The sequence below is a fragment of the Sinohyriopsis cumingii genome, unplaced genomic scaffold, assembly GCF_028554795.1.
Source record: "Sinohyriopsis cumingii isolate HCF-2022 unplaced genomic scaffold, ASM2855479v2 utg001176l, whole genome shotgun sequence".
NCBI classification, from domain to species: domain Eukaryota; kingdom Metazoa; phylum Mollusca; class Bivalvia; order Unionida; family Unionidae; genus Sinohyriopsis; species Sinohyriopsis cumingii.
The window spans coordinates 3,793,816-3,807,966 of record NW_028315968.1 but is presented as its reverse complement, the minus strand read 5'-3'; the positions used below and the strand labels follow the sequence as shown (position 1 = coordinate 3,807,966).

Here is a 14,151-nt window from a genome sequence, read left to right as displayed (position 1 = left end):
ATGCAATCAACTGTGGATGATGTGAGCATGATGGTATTATGCAATGTAACATCATTATTCCGGATGTTGCTGCAGTCCTACTGGAGAAATTTACACAGTGAAACATAGAAAATGAGGTATATGAATATCTTCAAAACGAGAGCCAATACAAATTTTTCACGGTTATATTCGTGTTCGGCACACCAAAATACTACAGATTAGGGCCTTTTCAAGTCAGTAATGATTTCACTGTTGACCAGTGTATCCTAATTTACATCCCTACACTCAAGCGGTTATGATAGGCATGTTTATATAAGCACAGTATGTGTACATACACACAAACACATGAGTTGGAAGTGTATATAGACGCCATAATATACTCACACACATATGCAAGCACAGGAGAAGCGATAATGGTGTTTTAAGATTTTGTGTTAAGCATCATAGACATAAATAAACACATACATATACAAAGTTATTGACAAAAGATTACTATCTCTATATTGTTGAGGTCTGGGTGACCCCGAAAATGGTCGTGGTAGTTGCATCTCCAGGGTCGGGATCTGCAGCTGCACATCTTTGCCTACCCATTGTTGTCAAATTTTTCTACAACTAGTTTCCTTGGCCACCTTCTCACAGCGCTGGAATTACCTCACCTTTTTCTTCTGCTCCTTAACCCTTCTTCTCTCCGCCCAAGCTGATCTTTGTTACTTCATCATCTTTCACCTCTGGGACGAACTCTTTAAAAATTCTCCAATAGGTGATTTCCCTCTTCTGGTGTCACGATAGAGGGTAACAGTGTAACTTTTCCACCTTATCTAGAAGGTGCTGAACCCATTCTTTCATGCTTACAGTTTCCATCAGCTAGCTGAATGTGCAGTGGTTAGCCATTTTTTTGCTACAGATTGAAATATAAATGGCAAGACTGGTAAAATTGCTGCTTCATATTGAAGCCAGAACATTAAAGAAAGCATCAAACACTCGAAATACAACCCATACGTAGAAAACAAAGGAGCAGAACTGTCGCTGACATAACAGAGACCATTCTTCGAATTTGTTTTATATAGGTTTACACAAAAAGAAAAGAGTGTTTATAAACAAACACACATAATACCCAAGAAACACACATTTTATACTGGAATGTGTTTTAAAGTTTTTTGGCGGATAGACATAGATATATACAAACATCAATAAACACTATCACAAAGTAATTTTAGCAATTTAGTATCTTTCCTCTCTTTAGATCTCGATGACTTTGAAAAGGTCATAGTGTATGTTTGGGTGATCCTGGTTCATCTGTCTGGGATGACGAGTGCGACTTACCATAGCTCTCAACATACTATAAGGCTGCCTAGTGTTTAAAGGATAAAAGGAAGTTGTCCTTCTCCATTATGCATTCTGCTTTTATTTTCAGTCCTTATGTTGCATTGTTACTGATGTTGTCGCTCAGTCTTCTTTCTCTGTAATACTTTCTTTGTGCAGTAATTAATTACAATATCATATTTATTAAGATGGTCTTCTTCCTGATAGGGACCTTCTGTAGAAATGTGCTATCGATCTTCACCTAACTGGGTAATCTTCGAAAAAAACTTGCAGTGTTTGACGATTAAAAGATAGATGGGAAGAATAACTGACTGATTGCTCTTGTTCTTGGATTATAGTCGTATTCGATCAATAAATTTACTAATTAATTAAGCGTCGTACTGGCACTAGTTACATGCAGGACGCATTAATGTTATCACAGCACACTTACTAACTTTCATGCTCTGAAACCGGAACGGAGAAGAGGGGCCGGGCGTTTCGCATCTATACGGCTCCTATTGATTCAGGGTTGACATCGTTTGATATTGCCCAATTTTCAAACAATGTCGTCTTGCACTGACGTTTGAAAAAAGTTCCCTGTAATTATGACCAGTGGCTAATGGAATGTTGATGCGAATTGCTACTGAATTCACAGATTTTAATGGACATAAATGAAAACATCATTCAAATCGGTACATGACGTGAAGGAAAACACGATCAAAACCTATAGCAAGAATTTGAAAGAGCATATCAATAAAATTTGTTTTGAATAAACAATAAAGAAACCATCATCATTGATTTAAACAATGAATATGTTTTAAAAAAATGAGAAGCTTTTTTATTCACAACCAGGAATTAAACACATACAAAGTTTTAAACTTGATGGTTTATACAGGGCTGACACCGTTGTGGAGTCAAACTTGACTTCTATGATCTAAGGAACTGTCATTTTGCCGTCGATGTCCATTTTCTAGATTGCTCACGATCAAACCAAGTTATTAAATGTTATGTTCTAATGGAAATCCATGTATACGTTGTTAAAGAAAATATAAACACAATTATGGCCACACACCAAGCAATATGGTCCATGTAATCTATTATTATTGACTGCCACCTATGTTTCTGAAATATTCATGAACATTTTCATGTGTTCGATATGGAAGTTCGTTTTTAGAACACGCAAAAGGGTTTCAAAACGTTGTACACTAAATGTGAGTTAGCGGATACTTAAGTTTGTAGGTATATCTTTTTTTTTCTTGCATTTTAATAATAGTTTTCTTGGTATTAAGTTTCTTCTTTAGAAAGGAAATGCTAAATTATGAAATTCACACCTGAAATTTTCCTTGAAACCTTCTTCAAGTAAATCTGTGGACCACGCTTATTCTCCGTACTCTGTTTCAAGATAGATTCTATGCGATTGATCTCCAGAGAAGTCAGTGTAGATAAGGAATCGTCTCCGAAGTGTTTACATGACTTTCTCAAAATTATCTCTTCTATATCAAGAGTCCATGCCCCTCCCAGACACTCTGCCAAGTTTCATTAACGACCCGTCATTTAGCAGTTGTCGTGTTTATACGATGATTGTTTTGACAAATATAATATTATTTTCTGGTTAGGTCTGTAATTCTTTCAGTTAAAGAATCAACAAAACATGACAGAAAATGTTCTTGTTCTGGCCATCTTAGCATTTCCTGCTCTTTTGGATCACAAAAATACGCAATGCTTATCTCTAAAGGTTTCTTTTTGTTCCATCATTGCCTCTAATAGCCATGATAACTTCACTCAAATTGTTTAGTTCCAGAGAATTGTGAAATTCTGAAAACAAGCTGACTTTCTCTGTATCTAAAAAATAGGAAGTTTTATGCGAAGTCCATCTAATATTTTAGGGCTGAGATTTTCTACGGCGATGCCTTGTGCTGGAGTGAAATCAAACGTTGTACGGAAAAGTATGGCTAATATTTGTACTTAGCGTTGATGTGATTCAAAGTAGTGTCAAGTAAGATATCAAGCAATTTTTCTGTGCAAAGTTACTTTTAAAGGGTCTGGTACACGCCGTTTGGGGATCTCGTGATATATATATATATATATATATATATATATATATATATATATATATATATATATATATATATATATATATATATATATATATATATCATGGACGCATTGAAGGCCTGGAACTCTAATAATATTTAAAGATAGCTTCTTTAATGGCCAAATGGCTAATGATGCCAGTGAGCAAACATATTGGCATATGACCTTGAGAAGCATGACCTCGGTTCATGGACTGGAGTCAAGAGGCGATAGAGAAGGTTTTCACTTACACTCATCGTAGAAGATACCTAGTTGACTGTGGTTCTGTTAATAAATTGGCTGATGTCATTTGCCACTACAGGTAAGACTTCTACAAGACGCACCTAAAATCTAGCTTTATCGATGATGTTTTATTTTGTATCCATTAGCATAGGGCATTAAATGAAACACGGCACAACCTCCATTCAGTCTCGGGCTTAACTGCACTATATTTAACAATTATCTAGATTGCGACCACGTTTCCAAATGCAAAGAACATATCAATTCTAAACTCCGTTCTTGTTTGATGTTGTTTCAACAGTCGGTCGATACAACATTGTGTTCTGCATCATCATCTACAATCAAACTTTGTTGCTGAATTTGTCCACCCTGTTAGTTTCCATATCGTGGAGGCAGGAACGTACCTAAAGTATTGCACCCGGGGTGGATCCTTCCTTTGCCACTCCCACAATAATTTGTAATGTGGAAACACACAGAAACTTATATTATGTTTGCAAGTATATTTTTAAACATTACAGAGCAGTCATAAGAAAATTGGAATATACTTTTTCTGTTGTGCGTTTTTCATTTGGTTTGAAACCATTTCAACTTTCCCGATGGCAGCCCCCTTCTGACTCTTACCCGGGCGGAACTCTCCCCTCGCACCCTTTCGTGTTCCACTGCATGGAGGCATCCATAGTTTTGTTTTTGGTTTAATTCTGTCAATAGATTTCCAGGTACGCTTGGTAAATGAAAGTATCCATGCTGCAGCCACCATGTATATTATTCACGCTTCAATCAGCTGCACTGAATAATGAACGCATGAAATTCTTTATTGAAGCTACTCTAACATAGGCTGATGGATTTGGGTTGTCAACTTTGAGAACTATAACTTTCTGGTAAATGGTACATGTGACTGCTATTCAGATTTATATACCAATTGTGATTCTTATTCTTTGTCGATGGCTAAGCATACAGATCGAATTCCGACTTGGAACATTCCCAAGAATCAGGGTGCATCGTTTTTGTTTTTCAGTTAATAATAAAAAGTCCAATCTCTGGATAATCCTGTTCTTTTTTATCACTTTTCTGAACATGGTTATGAGATAAATAATGGTTTGGATGTCTATTTCTGCCTCGTCTTTACGTTGGAGTAGAGGTAGAGTTAATGCCTTGTCTAGAAGTTTAAAGCTAATTTATAGGGCTGTTTAAGCGACCCGAAGGGTTTGTTCCAGCTTGAAGCAACATATATTTTCCTGCTCTCATAAACTCTTCGTTTGGACCCTTGTTTGTCGCTGGTTATATTTTGAAGAAATGTTTTTACCTAGCGTGAAAGCGAAATCTTTTGAACCATTCAGTATTCGAATCAAAGTCGCTTTTGTGATATGTTCTACCTACAGTGCGTGAAACTAATATTTACGTGGATTGTTTTAGACGGATGCCGAAGCAGCCGTGTAAATGACAGTAACTCCTTCTTGGTACATATGAAAAACAATTTGGTACCTAATCTCAAATACTTATCTGTTTTCAATCGATGGGTCAATTCGTCTCTGGTATCGCAGTCGTACCCATAAATAATTCCAGAGGTTCCTACCTGTTTTTCTAACAAATGTATTTGACGTTTATCCCATGGACTTTTAAACAACAGCACATACTTGACAATGAGACTAATGGTACGATTCGTTATACCTTGTTGATATGTATTTTGGAGCAATCTAAATAATACTAGCATTACGATAATATCCTTTTCTAGGAAACCAACCTTTAATTTCTTCTTTCCTTTCTTCTAACATGTCAGCAAAGATGAGAAGGTTGTGGTTGACTGTAGCCAGTCACGATCATATTGTCTTCGCCGGGATTGGTTTCTGTAAGTTTAAGACTATTTTCACTGTTGTGTTTTTTTTTGTCGTCGATTAAGCTGTTGACAAATTCTGCTTTGCTAGAGCAAATAGGTCAGGCAATAAAAGGTTTAAGGTAAAGGTAAAGATACAAGGTCTTCCATCTTTGACGATCTATCTCTTCGTCAATCCGTTGGAGAATGTTGGAGAAGGAGAAAGCAGCCATAACGGTGGTATTAAGAATTCGGAGATTACAACCATCGACATTTTGTATATTTGATACACGGTTAATGGTTCCGTTAAAAGTGTAACCACACAACATTTTTACATTTGAAGAACACAAAAGGCATCAATGATTCCTTATATCAATGTTGCACAAATTAAAATGACTGTAGCTATACGCAAAGAAGCACGTGTACAACGTTCTTCATCTACTTGTGTCAAATAAAATTGATGTCCACATTCTGGAGTTATTATCGTTTCATTGAATTTCATTCTCTCTAATGTCTCCTGCAATAAAATTTATTCCTCTCTTGTATTCTATATGTACACTACTGCTACTCCTGGTACGATTCGTTATACCTTGTTGATATGTATTTTGGAGCAATCTAACTGTAGAATTTCTTCCTAAAGGATGGGTCAATCTACCAATGTTTAAAAAATTCTTTAATTCCATTTCATATTTTTGCACTGGTTCAAAAGATAACCTCTTTTCATGGCACATTCAGCCTCTTCTTGTATCCAAGCATCGAAATCAAGACTTTTCTTTTCACGTATATCGTAACAGTTGTAAATATATAGGGGTAACATACTAGCTATATACAATGAATGTTAAGTATGAAACGTGTATAAATTAGGACGAATGTGTTCTTTTCACGAAATTATACAACTTGTCTAAATCTCTATTCTCAACATTTTGAAGACAATCTGTCTTTCGTGCACAGTTAAAGATTTGTAGTCATGTCTTTGCTATATGTAGTATTCATGAATAGTCCACAAAGAAATTTTGTGTAAGCAAATTCCGGGAAAAATAGTCACAAACACGCACATACACAACAATAGAATTGTATATGGAACCAGTTCTTGTAAAACGATTTGGTAGTCCTCAAAGTCCGGATTTGTTTCTACGCTATAGACTTTGGGTTTAAACATCTTGATTCAAATTTCAAAATCACATAAACCAGGCAAAGAAACATACTACTTCATTAGTTTATACAGCTTGATGAGATAGTGGTATTCATAGTGATCTGCAAATGCATATATGAGATCCGTAGAACCGTACTCCCACTGTATCGCTTTTACCATTAAACAAGCATGGTCGTGCTGCATCTATTTCTAATAGAGTGGTAAGGTCGTGTGTCGCTCTTTGGCGCAAGATCTGACATCGTAGTCGAGTTCATTATTGACTTTGCCCTGGAGTAACTAGTGGACCCATCACGTGCTAACTGTATCGAATTCACCATTATCGGTGAATGTATCTTGACCTAAACATTGAGCTTGGAGTCTATAGTGGTTGAATTATTTATGAACATTTTAAGTCGGTGTTTGTATCCGCAATGAATAAGTTGTTGAATTTTACCTTTTCTAAACTGAGTTCAGCGTCTTTACGGTAATGTTGTGTAGTCTGGAAGTCGCATTCGTTTCTGAAAACAAAATGACAGACGTTTTCTAAAGGTCGGCCGTTCAACGTTTTAAGCAAAGGTTTTGATCTTGCTAATACTGAAAATCTTCTTTCGAGATGTCTAAATCGACTACTTGAATATAACGATAGCTAAATGTAAATCCTTTGGCTGTCTACTCGGTATGCACTTATTCATATCGGTCAGTGTTTTGTTATTCTTAATTTTGGGGCTACAGCTCGCAAAATTAAACTTACAATTGTCTCTTTTGGGTTCTCATCTGTACATGCACTTTCCATTCTTTGTCTGGATGATAGCTATGAGGGATATGGAGTACATACAACAGCCGATGTCAAAGTAAAGGACACCATGTCCTAAAATCTCCAAGGCATCATGAATTTAAAACCGACATCACCTGTCATGTACCCAGTAATAATAACATTTCCAAACACGTAAGAGTTTAAACAATTTCCGCGTGTTTTCTGCGATTTCTTTTGCAGTCCACCTTTTAAAAGTAGCGAATTAGAGCAGCCAGGTATCCGTCTTCGGTTGTATTAGATCTTGCGCGAATCTTCCTCACAAAGCTGCAACATAAAACCTCTTTCTATCTTGTGTGTATGTGTGAGGTCATATTAGTGTGGGTATGAACACTTCCTACCACTCTGTGTGTGTGTGTGTGTGTGTGTGTGTTTGTGTATAGTTATGTGAATAAACACTCCTATCCTTTCTGTTGGAGAGTAGGTGCGTCTTTCAATGGCAATCAAAAATTGATTAATATATTTTAGGGGTTTGTTTGGATAGTAATTACAAGATCTGTGCTGGAATACATAGTGTGCGCTTATACAGTAATCAGAAAGCGGGTGCTAGATTGTAGGATGTATGTTTGGATAGTAATCCAAAAGCATGAGCTGGATTGTACTGTTTGTTTTTAAATAGTAATCAAAAGCGAGTGCTAGATTGAAGGAGTGGTTATTTGGATTGTAATTATGCATCAAGGATTGTATATAAATGCAAATTTTAACATTACAATCCCCGTTTGTTCCCATAAAGGTTTCGACCCTTTATCTCTATATAACATTTGTTCCCAGAACACATTTGTCCCCAGAACATCATTATCATGTTAAATCTATGCCAATTTTAACAGGATTTCCCGCTTGTTTCTACGCCATCATGTAATGTACACCTGTAATTTAATGTAACCAAATAGCCTCATACTATTAATCAGGTGGAGAATATGATCATGACGTATTCCTCTTTGTGTAATCATATGTATGTGTGTATTATGGGGTATCAACCTCTCATGTTGTCGAGATTTAGTTCTTAACATACCCCATTACGGCAGTACAATTTGTTCCTTAGCATACCCCATTACGGCAGTACAATTTGTTCCCTAGCATACCCCATTACGGCACTACAATTTGTTCCTCAGCATACCCCAATACGGCACTACAGTTTGTTCTTTAGCATACCCCATTACGGCACTACAATTTGTTCCTTAGCATACCCCATTACGTCACTAAAATTTGTTCCTGGCTTGAACGCTGATGATAAGTATATTCCACTACCATAGAATTTAGAATTCATTTCTAGAGGTAATGTACAAGTGCATCAGTTGATGTTAATTGCGCTAACACATACATTTTATGAACTTTTCACTCTTTCTTTTCTTTTAACAGAGGCTGAAAACCATCACAACACCAACGTCGGAATGGGGTCCCAATGACGGATCAATGAAAAATGAGCATCAAATGGATTTTATCGCAAATGACGCCAAACATGGCAATGATAATCCAGTATTTGTTGTTGATGAAAAAGAAACCCAGAAATTCTAAATAATTCTTGTCATTTAAAGTGAATATGTAGAACTATTTCTAAATTGACAGTTTACAGAAATGATCCAGTTTTATTCATAATGTCTTCCATATTTATTGAGTTTAATTTTTGTCGATCCGCTGATTCAAAGGAGTCATGACTGATGTGCCCCAAATCACCCGCACGTACTGGGCTTAAAATAAACCTAGGCAACTTTGTACTTACGGCATACAAGAATCCCAGAAAATGAAGCAACCCAGAAAACCAACTTGTGAATAGGTCAGTAATATCTGGTCCTAGTAGATTAATGGAGTTTTAATTTGAATCCGAAATAGATAGGATAGTTTTCAATTTTAAGGATACGTTAAAAAGAGAAGGAAAAAAGCATTCATCATGGCTATCAGAGCCTGGTGTAATGCTATTATTTTTTTTTCTTCAGAAAGTACAGTTGGTTTTAGGCCAAAATAGTTTTTGAAGTAGATGTCAGCGTTGAGTTATGGGGGTAATTCGATCATGTTGGTGATATGTTGGTGATATGTTTTATTTTTCAAGTAAATACTTTATGAGCTCTCACCTCGGGTTATATTTTTTATATCAACTTAATTTAAAAATATTCGTTTATTGATTTTAATTTTTTAACCATGAGATTTTTTAATTCTTATGAAACGTTTCTAAATGACATATTATTTTTTCCTAAGAGTAGTAATATAGATTTGCTTTTATTAATCTAGTACCACAAGGCAATTTATTATCATATTTGATATCTGATAAACACAATCACTATATACATATTTTCTCGTACCTTTTACGTGCTTTTGTACTGTAGCCACGGTTAATTGTCCCTGGGCGGGCGATGCTTTATTGTTGAATTGTTTTGTAAAACACGAATAATATGATTTAGTTTGTTGTTCTAGCTTTTCATGTTTCCTAAAATATGTCCGAAAAATGTCTTGCAATTTTGTTCAGTTTACTGTGATAATACCTTTTATGCTTCGCTGTACATGTAGGTATCATTGACTGAATTAAACTTGTATATTTTTATATTAAATATGTTTTATTGAATGAGTTTTTGAACCATATATATTAATTAATATCTAGCAATTTAAACTGTTCATACCCAAATATGTTTATTTTATAAACTGCGTCATACTGAATATCTTTTAAAATAAAAAGAATATACATGTTTGAAATTGTTTTATTTCCAAGTTGTACGAATTTTATATCCTGTATGTGTTATTGATTTCCCAACAATTATGTAGCGTTAAGTCAAGTTACATGATTTTAATGCAAGTATAGACACTCAGTCTTAATTAAGTGGAGAGTTAGCATTGTCTTTTTATATGATCAGGAAAAATCTATCTAAAAAAAAAACTAAAATCAGAATTTAAACAAAAGTCCTCAATAATCAAATTATCAAACAAAACAATTTATGTAAAAGTTGATAATTGAGAAGAAAGATAACAAAGTAATTTTCTTTCCTATGAATGTGTTAGAAATGGATTCATAGCAAGTTTAATTTCTACTTGTCAAATTTTAATTATATTGCACAAACTTTACAAAAGGTAATAAAGGTTCAAATAATCTGTTTTACCAATACTTGAGGATGTTTATCCACTTTCTGGAATATTGTATTTATTTCCGAAGAATGTTCAATACGTAATATCGTAAAGATAAAAGCCAAACCGTTTGATTCTGGCTGCATTATTTTAAAAGGATTTATATTAAAAGTTTTTGTACGTTCGTAATATAAGAAAATATGTTGTAGACACGTACTAATAAGATCAGTAATGAAAATCTCATGCGTACGAAGAGACATGTTTCATGCAGATAAAATAAAGGAACTTCGATGTTTACGTAATAGAAAATACCAGGCTTTTTGGCGGGTGCTTTGCTAGAAAAGACGTTGAAAGCAAAATATTTAATGTAGAAACACCTAATTATTTTATGAGCTAAGTAGCAAATTATGTCTGGTGATAAATTAAATAGCGTTTTTAATAGAACGAAGGTCGCTGATTGGCTGAAAACAATTACGGGGAAAATAGTTAACGTAATCTGTCAATGTTTCAGAAGAAGGATGCGGATAGGTAATTGAACGAATTATTAGGTGAACCTTAAACAATTTATAGCTCTTGCCACACAGATGTTACTTGGAGCGAACGTGAAGATCTCATCTGGCTGACTTTGTATAGTGTGCACCTACAAGCATAGTGTGCACCTACAAGGCACTGTTTGTCAAACCCGATGTACAGCGTATCAATGTCTTTATTTTAAAAGTTTCTTCTTGAATAGTCCATTCATAAAATGTAAACGTGACGAGAGTCACGACCTATGGGAATTGAATTAGTCGTATGTGTCTCTTTTTTTTCTTCTAAATAACTTGTTAATATTTGAACATTATTTATACCACTAATGTACTTTGCGACTATAATGATTTTGATAACGGAAAATGTAATTTTGTAGAGCTTGACAAACTTACTGAAGTTGCCGAGATAGAATTTGGCATATGATTTCTAAAGTGCAATTAATTCGTGGTTAGTGACCAATTGCTCAATCAATATTTATGTAAGTTGAAGATTTACTGTCACATAATCTTGAGACCTTATACTGGTCTTTAATATAAAATGAATAAATTTTGACTGATGTTAACTTGCAAAGGATCATACAAGATATGAATAGCAATATGAAAAGTATTATTATGAGGCGTCTGACCCACAAGAGAGCCTTTCCAGCTTCGATCTGGATATTAACATGGGAGAGCATTTCCAGCTTCTAAGGGGAAAGTAACATGGGAATGACACTTGAGAGACAAGGGGAATTTAATATGGGAATGGCACTTGAGTATCGATGGGAATTTAATATGGTATAGACACTAGGGATAAAAGCGCAAATTTAACGTGGGGTGGTGCCTCTAGGGCGACAAGGGAATTGAACGTGGAAATGGCACGTGAGCGACCAGGGGAAATCATGATGGGAGCGGCGTCTGCGGAGAAATCATCCACTTGGCGACTCTCCTGGAAACAGGATGGTAATTGGGGCAATATGTACTTGGGAAGATCGGGATTTTAGGACAGAAAATGCACTTTTGGACCCATTATCACAAAAAGCGGCACTTGGAGGCTAAATATACTTCGCGACCCACCCATACGATCAGAGCGCCACGCGCGCTTTCAAATAAACAGTATGTAGTTGCGCCATATTGAGATGAACTTGAACAATGTTACTATATAATGCACTTGATGACACTTGTGAAAATGACACTGAAAATTCGATGTGAAACAAAGAGATATACAACAAAAGGTTTGATGTGACACACAAACACACACATATATACACACATTGTTATTGTGCAGAGTTATGGTAAAAGGGACTGTACTTTAGTCTGGAGACGATTGATTTGAGAGAGTGTTTAGATGATGACAAAATACAGAAATAAACGGCACCATATTTGGATTAATTATTTTATTGTGGCATTATAGGAAAAGGAGAAATTCATATGATTGTTTTAAAGTTTCTGAAGATAACGATACATTTTTTGTAAGACATTTTCATGTGCACTAGTTTTCATTCCCCTATTTCATAAAAGAGTAGTGTTACATTTACTATTGACTGAGTACAGAAACATTTGCTTTTTACTCCCTCCCAAATTGAAGAGTTATCATATTGTCGAGACGATAAAATGTCCATCCAGACGGCCTAAACGTACAGGGCGAAATTTAAAGAATTCAAGTTCGAAATGCCTCCCATAAATAAGACGGTTTACTCACAGATATGTGCTATTCTTTGTTAGAGATACTGAAGCGACAAGACGATCGTTTACGACTCTCCATTCAGCATGACAGTTTGAAGTCACCTGTGTGAACCCCGGCAGAATTGACACCCACCAGTCATGAACAAAGTTGAACACGCACAACAATCCAACGAGGAGTTTCACATATCTGATGGAAACGCTTTAAGTTGAACAGGAAGTGGACAACGCAGAAAAGTGTTATTCGTGAACAAAATTCTCAACACCAAACAGAACATCATTCAAATTAACAACGACGAAGACCAAACAGGTTTAGCCCAGGCCATTGTTCTGGGACGAAATTACGCCGACGAGGACACAGCATAATGGAATAGAGCCTGGAAAAGCATTGAAACAATCTGACCAAGCCCAACAACGAAATGAAGCAGAACTCCATTTACAGAAGGAAGACATGTAGAAAGACATTGCCCGTGACATTCGTGAAATAATTCAAGTTCAAGACTTTCTGGCTTAACGCAACATGTTGAAAGGTTGAAAGCGTATCCTCAAGTGGCTCCTGGACCTCTAGTACTTTGAAGGCCCGATTTTTCCAGACGGAAAATGAATTAACATCTATGATCATGAATGACATTGCGATGCCACACTCGGGACCAGCACATCCATTCCTCATCGAGATGTATGTGGTCTTTAGTGTCTAAAGACTTCACTCCCGAAAGAAACAAACGAATGCATTGTTTTCGTTCCAGAGAACGTTCGACAGTCCTACTTGCCACGAAAGACATCGAATGACGCAAGGTCAATATCAGAAAAATGCTTGCCACTTATTGAGATTGTGTTCTACTTATGGATATCTCATTCGCACCAACAACCACACAGCCCACGTTCATCCAAAGAAAAAACAATGCTCTTTTTTGTCACAAAATGGTCGATTTCGAATGTGAATGTTACATAACAAAATACAAAAGGTAACAGGAGGAAGATTTGGAAGCCATGAAAAGGAAGCAAGAAAAGTTCATATTTTTTATTTCGAATAAATACAAGAGTGGCATTCACGTCCCTAATTTCTATGTTGCTCATCGGGGTCGCGATAAGTGCATCCAAGAACCCACCTCTTATCATTGTCCCCTCTGTAGCAAGAATCCGTTATTGTAACGTTTAAAAGACTGTTTAGTTGACGATTATACTTTTTATTAGTTTGGTTATCAACAGCTTTGTAGAAAATATATAGGTTCCTAAAAGTATGCAAGTCTTAGTGTTTTCACATTTTTAGGACTCATGGAAGTTACACAAACACATATTATGTTAAAACTGGCAAGATTACGTCTGTGTAGCTTTAGAAAGGCTTTATTTTAGTTTATATGTGCCTGACATATGCTATCATTAAATTCATTGCAGGTATGTCTTCAGTTCAGTTTTTATAATGTTTCAATTATTGAACATAGCATATTAGCACACATACACATACCAGGGAAGTAAAAAAAAAAAAATTTTTTTTTTTTTTTTTTGGGGGGGGGGTAGAGAGGATTCCCCCACCCCGAATTTGCATGTGCTGTAAAATTGATGT

General features: G+C 35.7%; 1 protein-coding gene across 1 annotated transcript in view; it reads left to right on the top strand.

The window, feature by feature from the left end:
* Positions 1–10,032, top strand: part of LOC149772790 (sodium-dependent proline transporter-like) — a 63,038-nt gene extending 53,006 nt beyond the window's left edge. Inside the window, exon 15 of the mRNA XM_089947313.1 lies at positions 8,707–10,032. Coding sequence (XP_089803439.1) covers positions 8,707–8,862 — 156 coding nt within the window. The 3' untranslated portion in view covers positions 8,863–10,032. The remainder of the gene's footprint in view (positions 1–8,706) is intronic.
* The last annotated feature ends 4,119 nt before the right edge of the window (positions 10,033–14,151 follow it).